This window comes from Delphinus delphis, chromosome 14, assembly GCF_949987515.2.
Source record: "Delphinus delphis chromosome 14, mDelDel1.2, whole genome shotgun sequence".
Lineage (NCBI taxonomy): Eukaryota > Metazoa > Chordata > Mammalia > Artiodactyla > Delphinidae > Delphinus > Delphinus delphis.
The window spans coordinates 42,570,610-42,595,358 of record NC_082696.1 but is presented as its reverse complement, the minus strand read 5'-3'; the positions used below and the strand labels follow the sequence as shown (position 1 = coordinate 42,595,358).

The window sequence follows — 24,749 nt, the reverse complement described above, 5'->3', positions numbered from 1 at the left end:
CAGTTTTATTCTGTCCTTGAGGAAGGGACAGAATCTTCTGATTAAAAGCATGATTAGGTGCTTTTAATTAGCAGATCCTGATTAAAACCCACACTTATATGGTTTAAGAAATAAGATCTAATAGCTTTAAGTTAACAAATCTACCCGGAAGGAATATATTGTATCCTGTCTCTTAATTCAGAACCTTCATAGCCAGTTTATTTTTACTTTTGTTCAACATCATCCCATCATTTATCAAAATTAATTATTTTTTTTTGGCAACTGGAATTTACATCACCACACTGCCTGTCACCAAGGAGAAGTTATAAAATCCCCATCTGTGAACTGGACATTGCCCGGCACTCCTAGCATCTTCAGGCCTCCACTGTATTTTTCATTCTAGGGAAGGACTAGGCAGGGCGGGTTTCAGAAAATCCTTAGGATGCCCAAGCAATGAGTCAGCTTCAGTCGAGAGAGAGGGCAGAAGGGCAGGACCCCTGAGAATCTCAAGGACCACCTGGGACTCCACCTCCCTAGGCTCTAAACAGCCAGCTGCATTGACCCCTCACGGTCACAAACACCATGTCAGTGCAGATTAGGGAAAACCATGCCCAGGTGGTCTAACCTAGGGATAATCTGGGACCTGATGGGTACATAAATACATTTTACCCGCAGAGTAGAAAGCATGGTTGGGATGGTGTGTGCTGTTGTTGTTGTGACCTCATCATGCTGTGTCCACCACACACCTGGAGAGCTGTAGTTGTGCATCTGTCACAGTCAGCTGGCAAAAGGCAGCCTGACCTCTGACTTAACCTGGAACCTATGGTGGAGTAAATGTGTTACACTTCTGAGAGATTAGTTTGTTTCATGTTATCTTTATTCCAGACTGTTGGAAGCAGATCAAATATCCCTTTGCCAGGCATCAGTCAGCTGAGTTTACCATCAGCTACGATAATGAAAAGGAGATGACACAAAAGTTGGATCTCGTCACAAGTGATATGGCAGGTAGGTACCAAGTCTCCGTGACCAGGCTGTTAGCCAGGAGGTGCTGCTTATGGGAGAGGGGAGACCAGGAAGAGAAATAAGACCGAAATCTTTTGTTTAGATGGGGTCTAGTAAATCAGTAACGTGTGACGTTTCCTCTCTGTGCTCTGCACAGAGTTACAAAGTGACACTGAAATATTTCCCCAAAAGCCCCATCCAGCCAAGGCTCTTACACCTGCAGGGCCTCTAATGACACCCAGAGCAATGGTCCTGAAGTACCAGTGAAACCTGGAAGCCCTTAGCTAATCTGTTTTTGTTACTAAGGTTTTGATTAAGGCACTAGGAAAAAGGGACTAGAAAGATGAATTGAGCATAGCTCCTGCCCTTGACGAATTGGAGGGAGGAGATGAAGGAATCTGTTAGAATGGCCTCAAGGTCCCTGACAAGCCATTGTTGAGAGTCAAGCTTCTCAAACGATTTGTGAGGAAGGATACAGTTTTTGCCTTTTATTTCTTTAATCCATCAAGGACTAAAATTTTTGTAAAATACAGTATAAATTAGTAAATGAAATGTTTAAAAAGACATAAAATACAAAGCTCTAATTTTCTAATTAGATTCAAGGGGCATAAAATCACTCTCAAATTGCTGCAAGATCTGAACACTTTCTATCCATTTGTGCACTTGTCTCTTTACAGATCTGTCACAAACAGTTCTCAGACAGGTAGGCATCCACAGACCACTGTGAGTAGCACTGCTCTAGCTTTTTGCTACTCAGAGTGTGTTCTAAGGACCGGCAGCAGCATCTGGGAGCTTGCTAGAAATGTGGGCTTTCAGGCCATGCCCCAGGGCTACTGTTATATATGAAAGTCAGAAAGGTACCAATGGAAAGGCTGCTTGGCCTGCTTCAGGGGCAAAGGGAGTAATTCTCCAATCAGAATCTGTCTTCTTGTTCCTTTCCTCGGACAGTTCAAGCTCTGCCTTGGGGATGAGGCGAGGAGAGTGGAGAGCCCCTCTCCTTTCATTCTCCTTCAGCTTCTGGTCCAGCCTCTTCTCCTTCCTCGCTGCGTGGTCCTTCTGGGCACCTGAAACATGCAAGGCCCCACTCTTGCCTCCACTCATCTGCAGTCTCACCCACTACACTCCAGAGCTCCCGGCAGAGCCATTCCTTTCCTTTTAATCTGCTCTGCAGCTCACATCCAGACTTCCCTCCCGGTCCCCAGTAAGTCAGTAATTCTTGCCTGCTGGACATCATATCCTGCAAGTGTCACCAGGTCCTCAGGGGATCCAAAATTGAACCCATCGTTCCTAACCCTTAACCTATGTGCTCTGTGCATTCCTTTTCTAAGTGGCTTCTGAATGGGCATCCCAGTTTTCAGGGCTTAATATCTGGGAGGTGTCCTCTTTGGTCATACCCTCCCTACATCATTGGTGACAAATTCCTCTGATACCTGTCCCCAAAGTGTGGCCTTTCCAGAGCTGCTGCCAGTCCCCTAATTTATGACTTATATGTCTCATTTCTCTGCTTTTTACTTTTTGTTTTTTTTATCTTTCCCTCTTCAGTCTCCCTCCATGGTTACCTCTTCTGCCAGTCTCTAAATTTAGAATCTTTGTAGGTTTCTACAGCGTTAAACCAAACTTCCTAGCAAGGCACTCAGTGCCCTCCATGATCTAGCACATGGATAACAGCTCACACTTGGGACATGTGTTCAAATTCTTGCCCCACTGGCTGCTACCTGTGTAATCTTAGAAAAATTAATCTCTCTCTGCTTCAGTTTTCCATTTGTAAAAGGGAATAATGGTCCCTACCTCATAGTACTTTTTTTCCAGAGGATTTAACTAATTGATATCTTAATGTCATAGAATAGTGCCTGGCACCAAGTAAGGACTCAGTAAAGCTTTGAGCTTTATCCTTATCATTAGCCCAAAACCTATTACTTTGGTCTTCATAGCCTATTAAATTCCTCCATGTCCCTCATGCTCTGGCCACATCACACTCTGTTCATGTTTGTTTAACAGGTTGTTCAATCACTTTTCCCTTTCCTGACAGTGTTACCTCCACCTCCAAAACGTGGCCTTTCAGGAGTCAGCCTAAGAGCTCCCCGTGAGGTTGTTCCCTCCTACCCCTAGGTGTGGTTAGAGGTTAGCTCCGCCTCGCTAGGCTCCTCGGAGCCTTGAGGCTTCCTAAAGCACCTGTGTAGTTATGTAAACCCCTAAGTGTGGCGTCTGTGCCTTTTACATCTTAATCTTTCTCTTCCTGCCCGGTACACGTCAGGCCCTCAGCAGATCACCCCCTCTAGATAGCCGGTTTGTGGGTGTATGGCGGGGGGGGGGGGGGGGGAGTGCACAAACGTCTGCCCTTTGGGTTTCAGATTACCAGCAGCCTCTCATGATTGGCACCGGAACGGTCACCAGGAAGGGCTCTACCTTCCGGCCGATGGACACCGAGGCCGATGAGGCGGGGCCGGACGCCGAGGCTAGTGGCCACTACGACTGCCCCCTCCCGGCCGGCCGCCACGAGTACGCCCTGCCCTTGACCAACCCCGAGCCCGAGTACGCCACGCCCATCGTGGAGCGGCACCTGGCCCGGGCTCACACCTTCTCCGCGCGGAGCGGCTACCGCGTGCCGGGGCCCGGGCCGGCGCACAAGCACTCCCTCTCTTCCGGCGCCTTCTCCCCGGCCGCCGGCTACCAGCTGCCGCCGAGCCCCGCGCCCGCAGACCCGGGCTACGACAAGCCCAAGGGCGGCGGCGGCTCAGCCGCGGGGCGCGCCGATCCCGCCTATCAAAAGCCGCAGGTCAACCCCGCGACCAACGCTGCCTACTTGGCCCCCAGAGACTGCCTCAGACCCCTCAACCAGACGGCCATGACCGCTCTGCTGTGAACACACTGTGAATGAAAGCTGCTGTGGTACTGAGCTCCGGGCTGTGCGCGCGCGAGAGAGACTGAGTGAGTGCGCGCGCGTATATGGTTTAACAGGATCCTGCGGTGGAGTCGTAGAGGCACCCCCCCCACCCACCCACTGTTTACAGAATTGTGCAGCTGGTTTTGTCCTAACCCTTAGGGCGAGCGTCTGTTGGGTTTTATGGGGCTAGAAAAATGAAAGTTTTCAGATGGCATTTTTCATTTCTCTAACTGTGATACCGAGCTGCTTCGGTGTAAAATGTGCAATCTGTACAGAATTGTATTTAACAAGAATTAAAGTAACTTAAGTTTGCTTGCGCAGATTTTGGTTCTACATGGAGGTTATGTAGGAGAATGCAGCTGTTGCAAAAACGTATATAAGAGTATGTTCACTTTTTAAAGATATTTTATCTGATAGTGTGTTAGCAGCAGGTCTGTTTAAACTTAATCTTGTTGTTATTATGGCTCATTTCCTTTCCTTTCCTTTGATATCGAGAACTAAAAGCATTGTTAACAGTCTTCTCCTGGAAGGAATGAAATTACTTGAAGCAAGAAAAGCACACCAGGGTGGTTGTTTGTTTGCAATTATGACTGTAGATTAAAAAGAACAAACAAAATACACCACCTCAGCAGCTGCCAGTTCCTTAGACTCCACTTCAGGTGGGGCTGCTCAGCGCCTGTGAAGGTGTGCAAGGTGCAGGGGGTCTCTGGGGCCTGCAGAGGCCTCGCTGCCCGCAGCCTGTGCGAGCAGGCTCCTGAGCAGCTGGCCTTCACACTGCTCGCTCACCTCAGGCCTGGCAGATACTTGCTTTCACATGCAAGTCTGCCTTTTCAAACTGTCTGCAAAGCCAAATGCTGAGACTTAACGGCAACCAAAACTGCTCTCTCAACAAACTGAATGAAGGTGGCACAGCAATTACGCTGTAAATTACTGTGTCAGATGCTTTTGTACCTCAGATTAAAAATATTGCTGAGGTCAGACACCCACACTTTTCATGACTTTCTTCAGAAATAGCACATCGTACTCTGAAACACAGAGAAGTTACTTGACGTGTTCTTACAAAAGTGACTGAGGCCAAATCTACATAGAGCTTTTCTACTGAGATGGTTGGAAACTGAACTAATTTTGTAAGAAAAAATTTCCCCTCGAGTATGTGTCTGTAATTCCAGATTAGCCCAGACTTCAGCTGTACCTCATGTTCAGTGGTTTTTACCTGAGTTTGCTTTGTGAGTTCATGGTGGGGGGATTTAACCTCTTTTGCCAAAGAGGAAAGTGTATGTTTGTTTGTTTTAATAGAAAATGTGGACCAAAAAGATCCTTTCCCTAAAAATGTATTATAATCCTATTTGCATGACTGACTTTCTGTGAAACATAGATTTTAGAATACTGAGGTGCTGGAAGGTCACAGCAGACTATCTGTGGTTATTGTGGAGGTTAAACCATTTACCTTGTGAGTTTACATGGTTTTCTACGATTACTAATTGCAATAAACTATGCCAAACCAACGTACATACCCCAGTCTCTCACTGGTGTCCTGCTTGCTGGGCTACTGAAGGCACTTGAGGCTTGCTCCATAGAAGTGCAAGTGGTGCAGTGGAAGGAGCATATCTGGCTTCCTCTGGTTGGTCCTAAGTTGGAACTGGGGACAAAAATTATGGAAGCTGTCAGTTATTAATAAAATCTTAGCGATTTGGGGTCGATTGTTTCATGCTTCCTGGATTGTTACAAAAAGTAACAATCTAGTCTACAACTTGTAGACTTCCTACAAGTCTGACTTACAGCAGGCTGCCGGGCTCTGGGCTGGCGACGATGGATGATGAGTTGGTTTCCCGTGCTTACCGCTGTGCACTGCCAGCCACAGTTCCGTTTTTCCTTATGGTGTGGCCATGATCCATTTGTATATTCAGTTGGTCACTACATAACCCTAAGCCTCAGTTTCCTCATGTGTAACAAGGATGTGAATGTGCCTTCCTCCAAGGCTTACAGATAAGAATTAATTGTGACAACATTTGGGCTGTATATATTTTTAACATTAAAATATTAGTCCATAAAAACAGACTTCTTTATAGTGGGGCTGTGTCCATCTATCACATTTCTTCCCTGTATACATGATCTAATCATGACAGAAAGTGGGAGAACAGGACTTTGTTTTGGAACACCGCTTCCTCAGAATGGCCTACTGTGTAGCCTAGCATGGGCAGTGGAAAAGTCTGTCTGATACACGCAACACAGCCAAGCTAAACTAGAGGATAAGAGCAGGAAAATACTGTTTTTCTCTTCCACTGTTCTGCAACGTTAGCACATAAGATAAGGCAATTGTCTGTTTTTCTGTTATCAAATCCTATTGGGAGGCAAAGATTGCATTCTGTCACTTTTTACAATTGTGGTGGAAACACATCTGCTCTGACAGACAAGACTATGCAGTCCACAGAGGCTGCTGAAACTGTGCTCTGGGTTCTACTACTATGATTTACACTTGCACCAATATTTATAATCAGCCTAGAAAACCTCTGGAAAGGATGCTAGAGATTTTTCTGTGTTTATCTTACACTGCTTTAGATTCTTAGCAGAAACTAAAATCAAATTTATATTATATGCACAACTATAGACACCATGAATAGCCTTTCATAAAAACATCACCACAAGGCCTTTCATAAATACATACATCAGTTCAGCAATCCAAGTATAGCCACCAGCTTGGCCTCACTATTCTCAAAATGCTTCTCCTGCATTCATTCATGCACCAAATATTTATTAAGGTTCTGAGAGCAGTGCTCATCCTGTACTTACTTGAGTTAAGAGAGAGCACATGCCTAGGCTCTTGCCAGGAACGGGGAGGAGCTGAGTCCCACTAATGAGAAGCTAGGGTTGAATACAGTCCAGCTAGCAGTCCCTCCCCAAAACACAGCCCATCCAGTCACCCAGTGCCCCTCTCAAAGCCACACTGCTGTGTTCATGGCCCGCTACACATCTCTCATCTCCCACTATGGGTCTCTTGCCCAGCCTCTCCCTATTTTGGGAATAAATTCCCTTAGAGGCTTTAAAGATTTCTCACTCTGCTTTTTGGTATTCTGCAATTTTACCACTTTGTGTGGGGCTATAAATTCATTTGTATTCACTTGGGACTTGTGCTTCTAGAATCTTAGGATTCATCTTTATCAACTGTGAAAAGTCTCAGCCCCCTTTTTCCAATACTACTTGCCTCTTTGCTGTTCTCTTTATTCAGTCCTGGAATTCCTGTTGGATGCTCATTGGACCTTCTCATTCTATCCCCCAGGTCTCTTCATCCCTCTTACTTTCCATCTCATTATCGTTCTGTGCTGCGTTCTAGGTAAATTCCTGAAAGACAACATGGCACAGTTGTTGAGTGCATGGTGGACAAGGCACCAGAACTTCTCTGCACCTGTTTCCTTGCTTGTTACCTGGGGGAAAAAAATACTCTCCCCCTACCTATGGCTGTTATAAAGATTAAATGAAGCTTTCAGAGCACCGTCTGGCCCACATGAAGCACTGTATAAGATTACATATTACACTCCAGTTTACTAATTCTCAGTTCTGCTATCTAATCGGCTGTTTAATCATTGAGGTTTTAATGTCAATTATAAAAAAATTTCTGGACGGTCTGCTGATTCTTTTTCAAGTCTTCCCTTTTCTACACTGTCTTGGTATTTTCTTTGGCTTTGATTCTTTCTTTTAATCATTTGAAACCTACTAATTTTACATTCTCTTTGATTTTTCTGTTATCTTCATCTCATTTAGAGTAAAAGCCAAAGTCTGTGCAGTGATAAGGCTCTGTCAACACTGTCCAGTAAAACTTTTGCAAGAATGGAAATACTCCCTGAGCTGCTCAGTAGGGTAGCCACCAGCCACCTGTGTCTATGGAGCACTTGAAATGTGGCTGGAGTGACTGAGGAATACATTTTTAATTGCTGAATTTTCATTTATTTAAATGTAGATGGCCACGTGTGGCTACTGTGTTGTACAGGACAAATCTGTGATCTGCACCCGCCATCATGCTGTCACCTCTCTGACCTCATCTCCCACTTCTCCCACCTTGTTTACCCCATGCCAGCCACGTGGGCCCTCTGGCTGTCACCTACACGTGCACTTGCTGTTCTCTTCCTGGGAAGCTCTTCCCCTGGATGGCTGCACGGCTTGTCCTTTTACCTCTGTCAAGTCTGTACTCCACTGAAACCTCCACAACCTCTTCCTTCCTCTCCCTGGCAGAAAACTGCACATTTCTCCTCTAACATATTTTCTATCTCCTTTCCTACTTTACTTTTCTCCTTAATGTGTGTCACTAATCCGGCACAGTTTTGTTTTCTTGCTTATTATCTGACTCTGCCACTAGACCACATCCCATGAGGGGAATGACTTTTACCTGTTTTGTTCCCTGCATACTCCCAGCACTTAGGACAGTGTTCAACAAGTATTTGCTCAGTGAATGAACAAGCGGAAGTTCTTGAGGCTCTGTCCTGTTTGTTGTTTCTACCGACTCTTGTTTGTGATGGTTTGTGTCTTTGTGTGGTCTCAGACTTTTGATTGTGAGCCATCCCTCAGCAGGGCTTTTTCCTCCTTGTGAAAACTTCATGACAATGTCCTTTCTGAGGGGTTTCGAATTTGTATCTGTCAGGTACACCAGGTAGGTCTGCCAGATAAAATACAGGATACCCAGTTAAGTTTGAATTTCAGATAAAAAACAAATAATTCTTTAGTTCAAGTATGTTCTGTGCAATGGGACAGATTTATACTAAAAAAGTATTCATGTCCTTTAACTTTTATTTGCTAAATCCGGCAACCCTAATACCAGGAGTATCACCCACCCTGCACCGGTTTGTATTTTAACTTTTGGATTGGCGGTTCCTAGACTATACTGAAAGTTTAGACCCAAGCCTGTGTGCAGCATAGCCCCCTGGTTTTAATTCCTCAGGGGAGACTGCCCTTGTCACCCAGGGTCATTCATTCATCCTTTGTTGTCTTATTGGGCAGATTTTTTTAGGTTCACTCTTTCACTGTTCCTGCCATGCCTAACCCCAAATCTTGTTTCCTATCCCTTCCTGGAGGTTAAATACCCAGCATCTAAGGAAATGAAACCCTCCCCAACCCCAGGATGCCCAGAGCCTCAGCTCTAGTCAGTGCTTGTCACTCTACTTGTCAGTTTCTTCTTTGATTCTGATACCTGGGTATTTCCCTTTATTTCTTAAGATTAGCTGGGCCTTTTAAAGAATTCTGATTTTATTTTACTCAGGAATTCATAGACAGTTTTTCTTATCTAGTCTGCCATCTTGGAATAATACCTCCCCAACAGACAGAAGATATCATATTTTTTGCAAATATCACAGGCTTTAGAACCATATAGAACTCAGGTTTAACCTGGGATTTAATCTTTTTAAATACATGATTTCAGGCACATTATACTGGTGTTAAATTAAACAAGGAGGACATGAGACTGATGTGGCTCTAATGCCATGGCAGCCTAGGTAAGCAAACCAAAATCTAAGCCTGTAAATAACTCAAGGTTATGAAATGGAAAGCTAAGGACAACCAATCACAAATAGCGAACTAGTCTTTACGCTGTAGACAATCAAATAATTTCCTTTCTTTGCTTCCATACTTTCTCTAATAAGTCTTTCTTCTGGCTCCTTTGGTGGAGTGCTCCTAACTACTTCCAGCTTGTCTTTACCCAATTAGAATCCATAAATGCTCAAACAAACTCTTAAAAATTTTAATATACCTCGGTGTATCTTTTTTTTTTTTTTTAAGAAGATGTTGCGAGTAGGAGTTTTAGTAATTTATTTATTTATTTTTGCTGTGTTGTGTCTTCGTTTCTGTGCGAGAGCTTTCTCTAGTTGTGGCAAGCAGGGGCCACTCCCTATCGTGGTGCGTGGGCCTCTCACCATCGCGACCTCTCGTTGCAGAGCACAGGCTCCGGACGCGCAGGCTCAGGAGCTGTGGCTCACGGGCTCAGTTCCTCCGCGGCATGTGGGATCCTTCCAGACCAGGGCTCGAACCCGTGTCCCCTGCATTAATAGGCAGACTCTCAACCACTGCACCACCAGGGAAGCCCAACCTCAGTGTATCTTTTAACACTGGTGATTTCTAAACCCACTTCTTAATCCCTAAAGTGGAAAGGATTATAAAAGGGCTGTTGTGGGGGCTTCCCTGGTGGCGCAGTGGTTGAGAGTCCGCCTGCAGATGCAGGGGACACGGGTTCGTGCCCCGGTCCCGGAGGATCCCACATGCCGCGGAGCGGCTGGCCCTGTGAGCCATGGCCGCTGAGCCTGCGCGTCCGGAGCCTGTGCTCTGCAACGGGAGAGGCCGCAGCAGTGAGAGACCGCGTACCGCCAAAAAAAAAAAGGTGGGGGGGAGGCTGTTGTGAAGACTAATTATATCAGTGTTTTGCATAAACAGGTGATCAATAAATACTGCCTCCTTTTCTTTCTGCCCAATCTGAAGTCTAAATTGTCTTCCAACACCATTTCTTTTAGTCCTTTTCAAGTGGAGGCTGCCTTTTCTCTTCAACTATCCCACAATGCACACCTTCCTCCTGATTCCCACTTCCCCATCCACTCTCTTTCAGCCCCATGCAAAACTCTCTGCCTTTATGATACTCGTGCCGGCTAGCTCTACCACCTTTTCTTCTCCGTGTGTCCCCTAATATCTTCCAAGCCATTTTCCCCATTGACTGAGGACTGTCACCTAGCTCAATTCTCCGTTTCTCCTCTGTTAATCATGTTGAACAGTTCAGTGTCCAACATGGTCACTTGTATGATTTTTTGACATTTACTCTAGAAACCTGCAGTTCACTTAAACCACCTCCACACACGTCCACACTTGTTATCAGCAAGAACTCCAGCTCTGAAATCTTAATAATTCTGTCTCTGCTCAAAACCTCCAATTCTTCTGATTCCTCACCTTTTATACTACTTATTCATTGATCTCATTAAGAGATTTAATTTAATTTCTTTAATGCCTAGATCCAGTCATTTTCCTCTGGTTGCTAAGCTTTTTCAGTTGCCTCTTCTTCCCCATCCATCACTTGAACTGTCTTGTCTCGGCATTTTCACTCTATAGTCTCTCCTGGACTGCCAAACCTGAGGCCCCGACAACGTAAGTGCCCTTCAGGAAACCATCTTCACATCTCCATCACCGCAGCAGAAAAACACTGTGTAACTATTCACACAGGGGCTCTTACCAACTCCCAGTTTCCAATTTACCTGGGGCTCATTACTCCTCAACCCTTTCACTTATCTTGGATCCACTTCTTTTTCCATCTCTCAGCAGCTATTCCAAAGTAATGCCACTCTGCACAGTTTCCCTTTACTCTGAGATCTTGCCACCTCCTTCACCTAGGAAAGTCATTAAAATCAGATCCTACAACTACCTGTCCATCCCTCTTCCCACAAAAAGCGGTATCTACTCCAATCCTTCCCTCCTGTGTCGATGGAAAAGGTGTTTGAAACCTTCACCCACTGCCTCTCCCTCACCTCTGATTTCCCTCCAATTATTTCCATTTCCCTTATTTTCAACTTCTCCCTCTGAACTGGTATCTTCCTCTTGACCTATAAACTTGTTCAAATCTCACATATGTAAAGAACTCTCCCTTAATATCCCAAGCCCTTCTAATTACCTGTCCTCTTTCTTCCAAGAGCGATCTAAGCCTAGAATTTTCATATGCTTTATCTCCCATTCTTTTTTCTAATGGAATTTTTATTTTCTATAATAACCCTTTCCATTTGTTCAAGCCTTCTTTTGCATCCTTTCAGGGCATTTTAAATGGTCTTCATATTACTAGTACACATTTTTGGTTTAATTTATGCTTAGGTGTTTTTTGTTGTCATTGTAAATGATCCCACGCCCCTCCTTTTATATATCAAGAACCACTATGGCCCTAGTGGAAAAAAGCATGAATTCTGGGACTAGCCTGCCTGGGTTCAAATTCTGCTCTAGTTGTGTGACCAAGAAAATGTTATTTTACCTCCATCTGACTCCATTTCCTTATTTCTAAATGAAGATCATAATAGTATATACCTCATGGGGTTATGGTGAACACTGCAAGAGTTAATACATGTAAAACCTTTAGAACAGTGCCTGACCCACGATAAGCACTATGTTGGTATTAGCAGTTACAGACATATATATTTGAATATATAATTAATTTTTTGTCCTGATTGATTTGTTTACACACTGCTCCTTTACTAAATTCCTTATTTCTAGTAGTTTTTAGTTGATTTAGTTTTTTGGGAATGTGATCATGATGTCTGCAAATAGTGCTGATGCAACCTCCTTTAAAATACTTATATGTACATTTAATTCCTCCAGTGCCATATTAAATGCTTCTAGTATCTCCCTACTAAACATGATGCTGGCTTTGGGGCATAGATTATGTTGGGGTATATGTTATTAGATGATGTCCCTTTTTTCCCCTCACCAAGAATGGGTATTGAATTTGACCAATGCCTTTTCAGCATCTATGGAATTAGAAGCAAATGATTTTCTTCCCTAGGATCCCTCTCTAGACCCAGCCAAATGATTAATTATACCAATAGATGCCCTAACATTAAACATTTGGTTATGGCATATGAGTCTATTAAACTGCTGCTGAATTCACAGTGATAACATTTTATTTAGAATTTTTGCATTAATATTCTTTTTCAAGATACCCTTTCAATTTTTTCTTTGTGCCAATCCTTATCAGGTTTTTTTAGCTTGACAAAAACAATTTAGAAGTTTTCTTCTCTTCCTAGGTTCTTCGCTTGCTAGGCATTAGAATTATCTGCCCTTTAAAGGTTTAGTAGTATTGCCCTGTGAAACTATATATTGGAATAATTTGTCAGGGTTGGCAGCAATCTGACCATTTTTTTCCTAGAGAAATCTGTTTAGATTTTAAAACTTCAGTTTGGGTAAATTGTATTCTCTTAGAAAAGTTTTCAAATTTATTCATATGGAATTAAACAAAACAGTCTTTCGTTATCCTTTTAGTTCCCTCTGCTTTTATGGCTATTTCTCCCTTATTTCCTATTTTGTGCATTTGCCGTTAGTACTCTCCTTTTTATGACTGGTATAGCCAACAGTTTGTCTTTTCCCCCTGAAAAATCAGTTTTTAATTTTTTTTTTAGTTCTACTATTTTCCCACTTTCAGAAGCTGATAATCCACTTGTTACAGCCATAGGCAGAAGTAAAAATGCCCTTAACAATGGTGAGGATGACAATAGGAAGGCACCTAGTTACAATGACACTTCCCTGAATGTCACAAACATTGCTTACTAAAGAACTGGGAACCGTAGGCAGGTGCGCGCACACACACATACATACACACACACACACACACACACACACACACACACACACAGAACATTCGTGTGGGGGAGGAAGGGGAATGCTATAGTCTCAAGGATGGAGGACTCTACTTGTAACCTCAGAAGTTCTTGCATTCTAACAGTCACTCAACTACAAAGAAACTATTTCTACTGAAATCCAGGGCAGGTCAACCATCATTTTTAAAAATCAAAACAGCTGGACTTCCCTGGTGGCACAGTGGTTAAGAATCCACCTGCCAATGCAGCGGACACAGGTTCGAGCCCTGGTCCAGGAAGATCCCACATGCTGCGGAGCAACTAAGCCCATGTGCCACAACTACTAAGCCTGCGCTCTAGAGCCAAAAGCCACAACTACTGAGCCCACATGCCACAACTACTGAAGCCTGCGTGCCTAGAGCCCATGCTCCACAACAAGAGAAGCCACTGCAATGAAAAGCCTGCGCACCACAACAAAGAGTAGCCCCTGCTGGCCACAACTAGAGAAAGCCCACGTGCAGCAATGAAGACCCAACGCAGCCAAAACATAAATAAATTCATTAATAAAAAAAAAATCAAAACAGAATCAATCCTAGGCTTCATCAAACCTTGCACTATTTAAGAGAACTAAAAATAATTATTGGGAGAGCAAGACTGAAAAACCAACAATTTCATCTGTATTTCCCTTTTCCCTCTTTGAATATGGCCTATTAAAGATAAACCAAGAGATGGATTTGAGTTCTGCCTCTGACACTTACTAGGTGTGTGACCCTGGAAAGTAATATCTTTCCTAGTTCTCAGTTTGTTCATCCTCATAATAAACGTTATTTTTTTTTATAATCTTTATAAAGCCTTCCAGCTCTTAACAATAGGTGGCAGTAAAATATCACATTTGGAATCTTCTGCCCCCTGCTGGCATTTTAGCAAATTGCAAATTTTACCTTTCCAAAGCATTTACGTTCTGTTTTCCGTTCTGTGTATCTAATTTTCCTTCTTATAGTCCATTCATCTATCATCCCTAGCCTATCAAAGGCTAAGGCTTTCTTTAACTTTCTTTAACTTTCTTTAACTTTAACTTTCTTTAACTTGAACTTTAAAACAATCTTGTTACTTTTGCTGTTTAAATCTTCCTTCTCTCCTAGTTTCTTTGAAAGTTTTCTTGCAATCTCCACTATTGTGAGGGACTTTTATAATTTTCTTATGGTTCTATTTTTACTTTATAAATTTTGAGGCTAGTTAAAATTGGCATATACAAGATTAGCATTATTTTCACATTGGAATGTGAAGTAGCAGGATACAAAATTAATATACAGAAATCTGTTGTATTTCTTTACACTAACAATGAAACATCAGAAAGAGGAAGTAAAAAAAAAAAAATCCCATTTAAAATCACATCAAAAAACCCAAAAAACCCAAAACCTAGGAATAAATTTAACCAAGCAGGTGAAAGACCTATAAGCAGAAAACTATAAAACATTGATAAAGGAAACTGAAGATGATTCAAAGAAATGGGAAGATATCTCATGCCCCTGGATTGGAATAATTAATATTGCTAAAATGGCTATACTACCCAAAGCAATCTACAGATTTACTTATTTTTTTATACAGTAGGTTCTTATTAGTCATCAATTTTATACACATCAGCGTATACATATCAATCCCAATCGCCCAATTCATCACACCACCATCCCCACCCACCCACCGCTTTCCCCACTTGATGTCCATACGTTTGTTCTCTACATCTGTGTCTTTATTTCTGCCCTGCAAACCAGTTCATCTGTACCATTTTTCTAGATTCCACATATGTGCGTTAACATACGATATTTCCTTATTTCTTTCTGACTTACTTCACTCTGTATGACAGGCTCTATCTAGGTCCATCCATGTCTCTACAAATGACCCAATATCATTTCTTTTTATGGCTGAGTAATATTCCATTGTATATATGTACCACATCTTCTCTATCCATTTGTCTGTCAATGGGCATTTAAGATGCTTCCAGGACCTGGCTACAGTGCTGCAATGAACAATGGGGTGCAGGTGTCTTTGAATTATGGTTTTCTCTGTGTATATGCCCAGTAGTGGGATTGCTGGATCATATGGTAATTCTATTTTTAGTTTCTTAAGGAACCTCCATACTCTTTTCCATAGTGGCTGTATCAATTTACATTCCCACCAACAGTGCAAGAGGGTTCCCTTTTCTCCACACCCTCTGCAGCATTTGTTGTTTGTAGATTTTCTGATGATGACTATTCTAACCGGTGTGAAGTGATACCTCATTGTAGTTTTGATCTGCATTTCTCTAATATTTAGTGATGTTGAGCAGCTTTTCATGTGCACCTTGGCCATCTGTATGTCTTCTATGGGGAAATGTCTATTTAGGTCTTCTGCCCATTTTTTGACTGGGTTGTTTGTTTTTTCAATATTGAGCTGCATGAGCTGTTTTAATATTTTGGAGATTACTCCTTTGCTGATTCGTTTGCAAATATTTTCTCCCATTCAGAGGGTTGTCTTTTTGTCTTGTTTATAGTTTCCTTTGCTGGGCAAAAGCTTTTAAGTTTCATTAGGTCCCATTTGTTTATTTTTGTTTTTATTTCCATTACGCTAGGAGGTGGGTCAAAAAAGATCTTGCTGTGATTTATGTCAAAGAGTGTTCCTCCTATGTTTTCCACTAAGAGTTTTATAGAGTCTGGTATTACATTTAGGTCTTTAATCCATTTTGATTTTATTTTTTCTGTATGATGTTAGGGAGTGTTCTAATTTCATTTTTTTACATGTAGCTGTCCAGTTTTCCCAGCACCACTTATTGAAGAGACTGTCTTTTCTCCATTGTATATCCTTCCTTTGTCATTAGTTGACCAGAGATGTGTGGCTTTACCTCTGGGCTTTCTATCCTGTTCCATTGATCTATATTTCTGTTTTTGTGCCAGTACCATACAGTTTTGATTACTGTAGCTTTGTAGTATTAGTCTGAAGTCAGGGAGCCTGATTCCTCTAGCTCCGATTTTTTCCCTCAAGATTGCTTTGGCTATTCGGGGTCTTCTGTGTTTCCATACAAATTTTAAGATTTTTTGTTCTGGTTCTGTGAAAAATGCAATTGGTAATTTGATAGGGATTGCACTGATCTCTGGACTGCATTGGGTAATATATTCATTTTCACAATATTGATTCTTCCAATCCAAGAACATGGTATATCTCTCCATCTGTTTGTGTCATCTTTGATCTCTTTCATCAGTGTCGTATAGTTTTCCGAGTACACGTCTTTTACCTCCTTAGGTAGGTTTATTCCTAGGTATTTCATTCTTTTTGTTGCAATGGTAAATGGGATTGTTTCCTTAATTTCTCTTTCTGATATTTTGTTGTTAGTGTATAGGAATGCAAGAGATTTCTGTGCATTAATTTTGTATCCTGCAACTTTACCAAACTCACTGATCTAGTAGTTTTCTGGTGGCATCTTTAGGATTCTCTAAGTATAGTATCATGTCATCTGCAAACAGTGATAGGTTTACTTCTTCTTTTCCAATTTGTATTCCTTTTATTTCTTTTTCTTCTCTGATTGTTGTGGCTAGGATTTCCAAAACTATGTTGAATAACAGTGGCAAGAGTGGACATCCTTGTCTTGCTCCTGATCTTAGTGGAAATGGTTTCAGTTTTTCACCATTGAGAATGATGTTTGCTGTGGGTTTGTCATATACAGCCTTTATTAGGCTGAGGTAGGTTCCCTCTGTGCCCACTTTCTGGAGAGTTTTTATCATAAATGGGTGTTGAATTTTGTCAAAAACTTTTTCTGCATCTACTGAGATTATATGGTTTTTATTCTTCAATTTGTTAATATGGTGTATCACATTGATTGATTTGCGTATATTGAAGAATCCTCGCATCCCCAGGATAAATCTCACTTGCTCATGGTGTATGATCCTTTTAATGTATTGTTGGATTCTGTTTGCTAGTATTTTGTTCAGGACTTTTGCATCTATATTCGTCAGTGATATTGGTGTGTAATTTTCTTTTTTTGTAGTATCTTTGTCTGGTTTTGGTATCGGGGTGATGGTGGCCTCATAGAATGAGTTTGGGAGTGTTTCTTCCCTTGCAATTGTTTGGAAGAGTTTGAGAAGGATGGGTGTTAGCTCTTCTCTAAATGTTTGATAGAATTTACCTGTGAAGCCATCTGGTCCTGGACTTTTGTTTGTTGGAAGATTTTTAATCACAGTTTCAATTCCATTACTTGTGATGATGGGTCTGTTCATATTTTCTGTTTCTTCGTGGTTCAGTCTTGGAAGGTTATACCTTTCTAAAATTTGTCCATTTCTTCCAGGTTGTCCATTTTATTGGCATAGAGTTGCTTGTAGTAGTCTTGTGATGCTTCGTATTTCTGTGGTGTCCATTGTAACTTCTCCTTTTTCATTTCTAATTTTATTGATTTGAGTCCTCTCCCTCTTTTTCTTGATGAGTCTGGCTAAAGGTTTATCAATTTTGTTTATCTTCTCAAAGAACCAGCTTTTAGTTTTATTGATCTTTGCTATCGTTTTATTTCTTTCTATTTCATTTATTTCTGCTCTGACTTTTATGATTTCTTTCCTTCTACTAACTTTCAGTTTTGTTTGTTCTTCTTTCTCTAGTTCCTTTAGGTGTAAGGTTAGATTGTTTATTTGAGATTTTTCTTGTTTCTTGAGGTAGGATTGTATTGCTATAAACTTCTCTCTTAGAACTGTTATTGCTGCATCCCATAAGTTTTGGATTGTCGTGTTTTCATTGTCATTTGTCTCTAGGTATTCTGTGATTTCCTCTTTGATTTCTTCAGTGATCTCTTGGTTATTTAGTAATGTATTGTTTAGCCTGCATGTGTTTGTGTTTTTTATGGTTTTTTCCCCATAATTTATTTCTAATCTTACAGCGTTTGGTCGGAAAACACGCTTAATATGATTTCAATTTCCTTAAATTTACCAAGGCTTGATTTGTGACCCAAGATGTGATCTATCCTGGAGAATGTTCCATATGCACTTGAGAGAAAGTGTAATCTGCTGTTTTTGGATGGAATGTCCTATAAATATCAATTAAATCTATCTGGTCTATTGTGTCATTTAAAGCTTGTGTTTCCTTATTATTTTTCTGTCTGGATGATCTGTCCATTGATGTAAGTGAGGTGTTAAAGTCCCCCACTATTATTGTGTTACGGCCAATTTCCTCTTTTATAGCTGTTAGCATTTGCCTTAGGTGCTCCTATGTTGGGTGCATATATAATTGTTATATCTTCTTCTTGGATTGATCCCTTGATCATTATGTAGTGTCCTTCCTTGTCTCTTGTAACATTCTTTACTTTAAAGTCTATTTTATCTGATATGAGTAGTGCTACTCCAGCTTTCTTTTGATTTCCATTTGCATGGAATATCTTTATCCATCCCCTCACTTTCAGTCTGTATGTGTCCCTAGGTCTGAATTGGGTCTCTTGTAGACAGCATATATATGGGTCTTGTTTTTATATCCATTCAGTGAGCCTGTGTCTTTTGGTTGGAGCATTTAGTCCATTCACATTTAAGGTAATTATCAATATGTATGTTCCTATTACTATTTTCTGAATTGTTTTGGGTTTGTTTTTGTAGGTCCTTTTCTTCTCTTGTGTTTCCCATTTAGAGAAGTTCCTTTAGCATTTGTTGTAGAGCTGGTTTGGTGGTGCTGAATTCTCTTAGCTTTTGCTTGTCTGTAAAGCTTTTGATTTCTCCACTGAGTCTGAATGAGATCCTTGCCGGGTAGAGTAATCTTGGTTGTAGTTTCTTTCCTTTTATCACTTTAAATATATCATGCCACTGCCTTCTGGCTTGTAGAGTTTCTGCTGAGAAATTAGCTGTTAACATTATGGGAGTTCCCTTGTATGTTATTTGTCGTTTTTCCCTCCCTGCTTTCAATAATTTGCCTTTGTCTTTAATTTTTGTCAATTTGATTACTATGTGTCTTGGTGCGTTTCTCCTTGGGTTTATCGTGCCTTGGACTCTCTGTGCTTCCTGGACTTGGGTGGCTACTTCCTTTCCCATGTTAGGGAAGATTTCAACTATAATCTCTTCCAATATTTTCTCAGGTCTTTCTCTCTCTCTTCTCCTTCTGGGACCCCTATAATGCGAACCTTGGTATGTTTAACGTTGTCCCAGAGGTCTCTTATGCTGTCTTCATTTCCTTTCATTCTTTTTTCTTTATTCTGTCCTGTGGCAGTGAATTTCACCAATCTGTCTTCCAGGTCACTTATCCGTTCTTCTGCCTCAGTTATTCTGCTATTGATTCCTTCTAGTGCAGTGTTCATTTCAGTTATTGTACTGTTCATCTCTGTTTGTTTGTTCTTTAATTATTCTAGGTCTTTGTTAAACATTTCTTGCATCTTTTCGATCTTTGCCTCCTTTCTTTTTTTTTGGTCCTGGATCATCTTCACTATCATTATTCTGAATTCTTTTTCTGGGAGGTTGCCTATCTCCACTTCATTTAGTTGTTTTTCTGAGGTTTTAATCTTATTCCTTCATCTGGTACATAGTCCTCTGCCTTTTCATTTTGTCTGTCTTTCTGTGAATGTGGTTTTCGTTCCACAGGCTGCAGGACTGTAGTTCTTCTTGCTTCTGCTGTCTGCCCTCTGGTGGATGAGGCTATGTAAGAGGCCTGTGCCAGCTTCCTGATGGGAAGGACTCGTGGTGGGTAGACCTGGGTGTTGCTCTGCTGGGCAGATCTGAGTAAAACTTTAATATGCTTGTCTGCTGATGGGTGGGGCTGCGTTCCCTCCCTGTTCGTTGTTTGGCCAACTCCAGGAGGGCTCACACCAAGGAGTACTTCCCAGAACTTCTGCTGCCGGTGTCCTTGTCCTCGCAGTGAGCCAGAGCTGCCCCCCGCCTCTGCAAGAGACCCTCCAACACCAACAGGCAGGCCTGGCTCAGTCTCCTATGGGGTCAGTGCTCCTTCCCCCTCAGTCCCGATGTGCACACTACCCTGTGTGTGCCCTTCAAGAGTGGAGTCTCTGTTTCTCCCAGTCATGTCAAAGTCCTGCAATCAAATTCCGCAAGGCTTCAAAGTCTGATTCTCTGGAAATTCCTCCTCCCAGTGCCAGACACCCAGGTTGGGAAGCCTGACATGGGGCTCAGAACCTTCACTCCAGTGGGTGGACCTCTGTGATATAACTGTTCTCCAGTTTGTGAGTCACCCACCCAACGGTTATGGGATTTGATTTTATTGTGATTGCGCCCCTCCTACTGTCTCATTGTGGCTTTCCCTTTGTCTTTGGATGTGGGGTATCCTTGCTGAGTTCAGTGTCTTCCTGACGATGATCGTTCAGCAGTTAGTTGTGATTCTGGTGCTCTTGCAAGAGGGAGTCAATCTACAGATTTAATGCGATCCCTATCAAAATACCCATGACATTTCTCAAAGAACTGGAATAAATAATACTAAAATTTATACGGAACCACAAAAGACCCAGAAAGTCAAAACAACTGTGAGGAAAAAGAACAAAGCTGGAGGCATAATCATTCCAGACTTCAGACAATACTACAAAGCTACAGTAATCAAAACAATACTACAAAGCTACAGTAATCAAAACAATGTGGTGTTGGTACAAAAACAGACATATAGATCAACGGAAAAGAACACAGAGCCCAGAAATAAACCCACGCACCTATGGTCAATTGATCTACGCCAAAGGAGGCAAGAATATACAATGAAGAAAAGACAATCTCATCAACAAGTGGTGCTAGGAAAGCTGGATAGCTACATGTAAATCAGTGAAATTAGAACCTCTCATCACACCACATGCAAAACTAAACTCAAAATGGTTTGTCATGACACCATAAAACTCCTAGAAGAGAATATAGACAAAACATTCTCGGACATAAATCATAGCTGTATTTTCTTAGATCAGTTTCCCAAGGCAAAAGAAATAAAAGCAAAAATAAACAAATTGGACCTAATCAAACTTAAAAGCTTTTGCACAGCAAACAAAACCATTAACAAAAGAAAAAGACAACATATGGAATGGGAGAAAATATTTGCAAACAATACGACTGACATTAGTATCCAAAATATATACAAATAGCTCATACAACTCAATATCAAAAAAACAAACAACCCAATCAAAAAATGCACAGAAGTAAGTAGACATTGCTCCAAAGAAGATACAGACAGTTCCCCAAAGAAGACATTCAGATGGCCAACAGGCACATGAAAAGATGCTCAACTTTGCTAATTATTAGAGAAATGCAAATTAAAACCACAATGAGGTATCACTTCACACCAGTCGGAATGGATGTCATCAAAAAGTGTACAAATAATAAATGCTGGAGGGTGTGGAGAAAAGGAAACCCTCCTACACTCTTGGTAGAAATGTAAATTGGTGCAGCCACTATGGAAAACTGTATGGAGGTTCCTTAAAAAACTAAAAGTAGAGCTACCATATGATCCAGCAATCCCACTCCTGGGCATGTATCCAGAAAAGATGAAAACTCTAATCTGAAAAGATACATGCACCCCAATGTTCATAGCGGCATTATTTACAATAGCCAAGACATGGAAACAACCCAAGGCCCATCAACAGACGACTGGTTTAAGAAGATGGGGTATATGTCTACAATGGAATACTACCAAGCCATAAAAAAGAATGAAATATTGCTATTTGCAACAACATGAAACAACCTAGGGAATATTATATTAAGGGAAGTCAGACATAGAAAGATAAATATATGATATCACTTAAATATGAAATCTAAAAAATAATACAAATGAATCTATCTACAAAACAGAAACAGACTCAAAGACATAGAAAACAAACTTATGGTAATCAAAGGGGAAAGGAGGGGGGAGGGATAAATTAGAAGTATGGAATTAACAGATACAAGTTACTATACATAAAACAGATAAACAACAAGGATTTATTGTATAGCAGAGGGAACTATATTCAATATCTTTTAACAACCTGTAGTAGGAAATAATCTGAAGAAAAAAATATAACTGAATCACTTTGTTGTACACCTGAAACTAAAAAAATATTGTAAACCTACTATACTTTAATTTAAAAACAATACATATATATATATAAAAGTAGCTTTCTCCATGCCTGATAATGCTTTTTTTTCCCTTGAAGTCTATTCTCTCTGATATGAATATTAACTATCTCAGCTTGCCTTTGGAGAATATATGCCTAGTGTATCTTCTTTATCTTTTCACTTTCAAACTTTCAGTATCCTTAGGTATGTTCCTCATAAAGAACTTTTTGCTGGATTTTTTTCCAATTTGAATCCTTTCTTTCAACTGGAGAGTTTAGCCCTTTATCAAGCACTGTCAAAAATCTAATCCCAGTAGCACTTCCTTGGCTTCTGCCAGGATACACTAGCCAAATCTTACCTTTGTTGATGTGTGGTCTTTCTTCTCCCTTACCAGGCCCAGCACATCTGCAGCCAGGATTTGCTAGGATTTAACCCTAGTTATAGGCCTAGGAGCAAAGAGGAGAGGGGCAGTTACTGTCTTGGACTGCGGGGGAGAGGGGGAAACGGGTGGGAGGAGGAGGGGTGGATATCAGCCTCTGAAGCATCTTCCAGCATAAGCAGAGGTGACTTATTAGGGAAGGCTGGGCTGCTTCTGAAAGACTATAGGATGCAGTAGGGACTGTAGAGTCAACATCTTCAGAGGCATCCATCCAGGTTTCCCCATGGCATGTTTCAAGGTTCTAGGTTTTCCCTACCAGCACCTTGAATTTCACAAAATATAATGTGGCTGAACATTTAAGTCAAGTCTCTGAAGCTTTGTGACTGTAACAATTAGATGCTCAGCCTGAATCTCAGCTGTTTCAATCCTTCCATTGCAGGAGAAAAGGCCTCCTTATGAGCTCCCCAGAGGTCCTTTGGCTCTCACATTTCAGTATTAACAGCTTGATAACATCCCTCAGTCTCTCATTATCCTTCTATAGGTCATCAATACAACTAAGCAGTAACCAGCCAATTCTGCTGTTTTTGTAGACACTGTCCTTTCTGTATTTATCAAACACCTGCCTCATTGAACTTCTAGAGAATTCCTCTCCATGGGGATATTTGCCTAAATTACCACCTGTTTCTGGGGTCTCTAAAACCACCCCCAGGTTGAGCGACTTGCTAGAAGGGCCCACAGGACTAAGCATAGACCTGTACTCACAACTGTGATTTATTACAGAGAAAGAACACCAAGCAAAATCAGCAAAGGGAACAGGCACATGAACAAAGTCCAGATGAAATGAGCACGAGCTCCAAGAGTCTTTTCCCAATGGAGTCACATAGGATGAGCTTAATTCCTCCAGCAATGATGTATAATAATATGTATAAAGTACTGTCCACCAGGAAGCTGGCCTGAGCCTGGGCATAGCAGTCCAGGGTTTTTATTGTGCCCAGTCAAGTAGGCACTCTTTGCCTAGCATGTACCAAATTCGTGATTCCCAGAAGGAAAGCAGGTGTTCAACATAAACCCTATTGTCTGTACAAACATTTCAGGCACAGTAAACCACTCTTATCAATTAGGGAATGGGGGGAACACCCGTGAAATCCAAACTGCTGGACAGTAGCCACAGGTGGACCTCAGAAGCAGGCCTTTCTAAGGATAACAGGTTCAGGCCTGCTTTGGTAACTCTTTTCTGCACACCATCTGTGAAATATCTAGTAACTGAGCCATAACCTTGTGCCAAGGCCTATATGTACACCACTCACCAGCCAGGATGTCATCCTCTTCATCCTTTGGGAGGGAGATGAACCAGCTCCTAATCTCCTATTAACCTGTTTTCTCAGATCTCACTCCTGGTCCACTTGTGTTAGTCTGGGTCCTCCAAGAAGCAGACACCAAGACCAAGAAGGGATCAGCTATAGAACAGACTTACTAGGGGCAGTGCTGGTGAGGAAAAGCAGGGTGGGAACTGGGGTTGGTGGGAGGCTGGGAGGCAACCAGCCCCTGATGCAGGCATGACCCCAGGTAAATGAAAGAAGGAAGGTTGGGTGAAAGTGACTGAGAGACTATAACGCAATCCTAAAGGAGTCTGGCAAGACCGTCAGGTAGTCTTCAAGCCAAAGGGAAGGAGTCAACTCTCTGCCATGCTCAGCCCCTGGTTGGCAGCAGCATGAGGCAGAGCCTGTGTGTTAATGTGGGGATGACCAGAGTGCAGAGGCTGGAGGGCCTTCAGTCCCTTATGTCCTTCCTGCTGGAGAGCTGAGGGGTGCATTCTCCTGGCTGCCACGACCATGACTGTAGCTCTCAAAATACACCTGAAAAAGATTTGTGATCAAAACAGATATTTAGCACCAACAGCACATGGTAATTTGCAATAATACCTTTCAGCTAAAATTTTTTTTAAAAGGTTAATTATAAAACCCCTTTAATAAAATAATCTTTTTAATTTAATAAAAAGAACAATATCCTATGTGGGTGAATTCTGGGGAGAAGACTTTTCCAAATTGCTTGGTGAATTGGAAGCTGACACACAGCGTATTGTATTAGGACTAAATCAAAGTTACTCAATGACAAAAAAATAAATACCTCTAAATGTTCATAACTCAAGTAATTTTCTGAAATATGGTTTACATTAATTAATACTTAGAGTAAAATACCATTTG

At 41.5% G+C, this 24,749-nt stretch overlaps 1 protein-coding gene and 1 long non-coding RNA gene across 2 annotated transcripts in view; one reads left to right on the top strand and one right to left on the bottom strand.

The window, feature by feature from the left end:
- The window catches only part of DCBLD1 (discoidin, CUB and LCCL domain containing 1), a 68,654-nt gene extending 63,289 nt beyond the window's left edge, over positions 1-5,365 (top strand). The window contains exons 14-15 of the mRNA XM_060030043.1: positions 865-984; positions 3,333-5,365. Coding sequence (XP_059886026.1) covers positions 865-984; positions 3,333-3,844 — 632 coding nt within the window. The 3' untranslated portion in view covers positions 3,845-5,365. The remainder of the gene's footprint in view (positions 1-864; positions 985-3,332) is intronic.
- On the bottom strand, positions 965-22,973 carry LOC132436966 (uncharacterized). Its single transcript, XR_009521940.2, has 5 exons — positions 22,525-22,973; positions 8,247-8,513; positions 7,068-7,204; positions 5,380-5,504; positions 965-2,045 (listed from the first exon to the last, which is right to left on the bottom strand). It is a non-coding gene; the product is annotated as an uncharacterized lncRNA (long non-coding RNA).
- Positions 22,974-24,749: the final 1,776 nt, after the last annotated feature.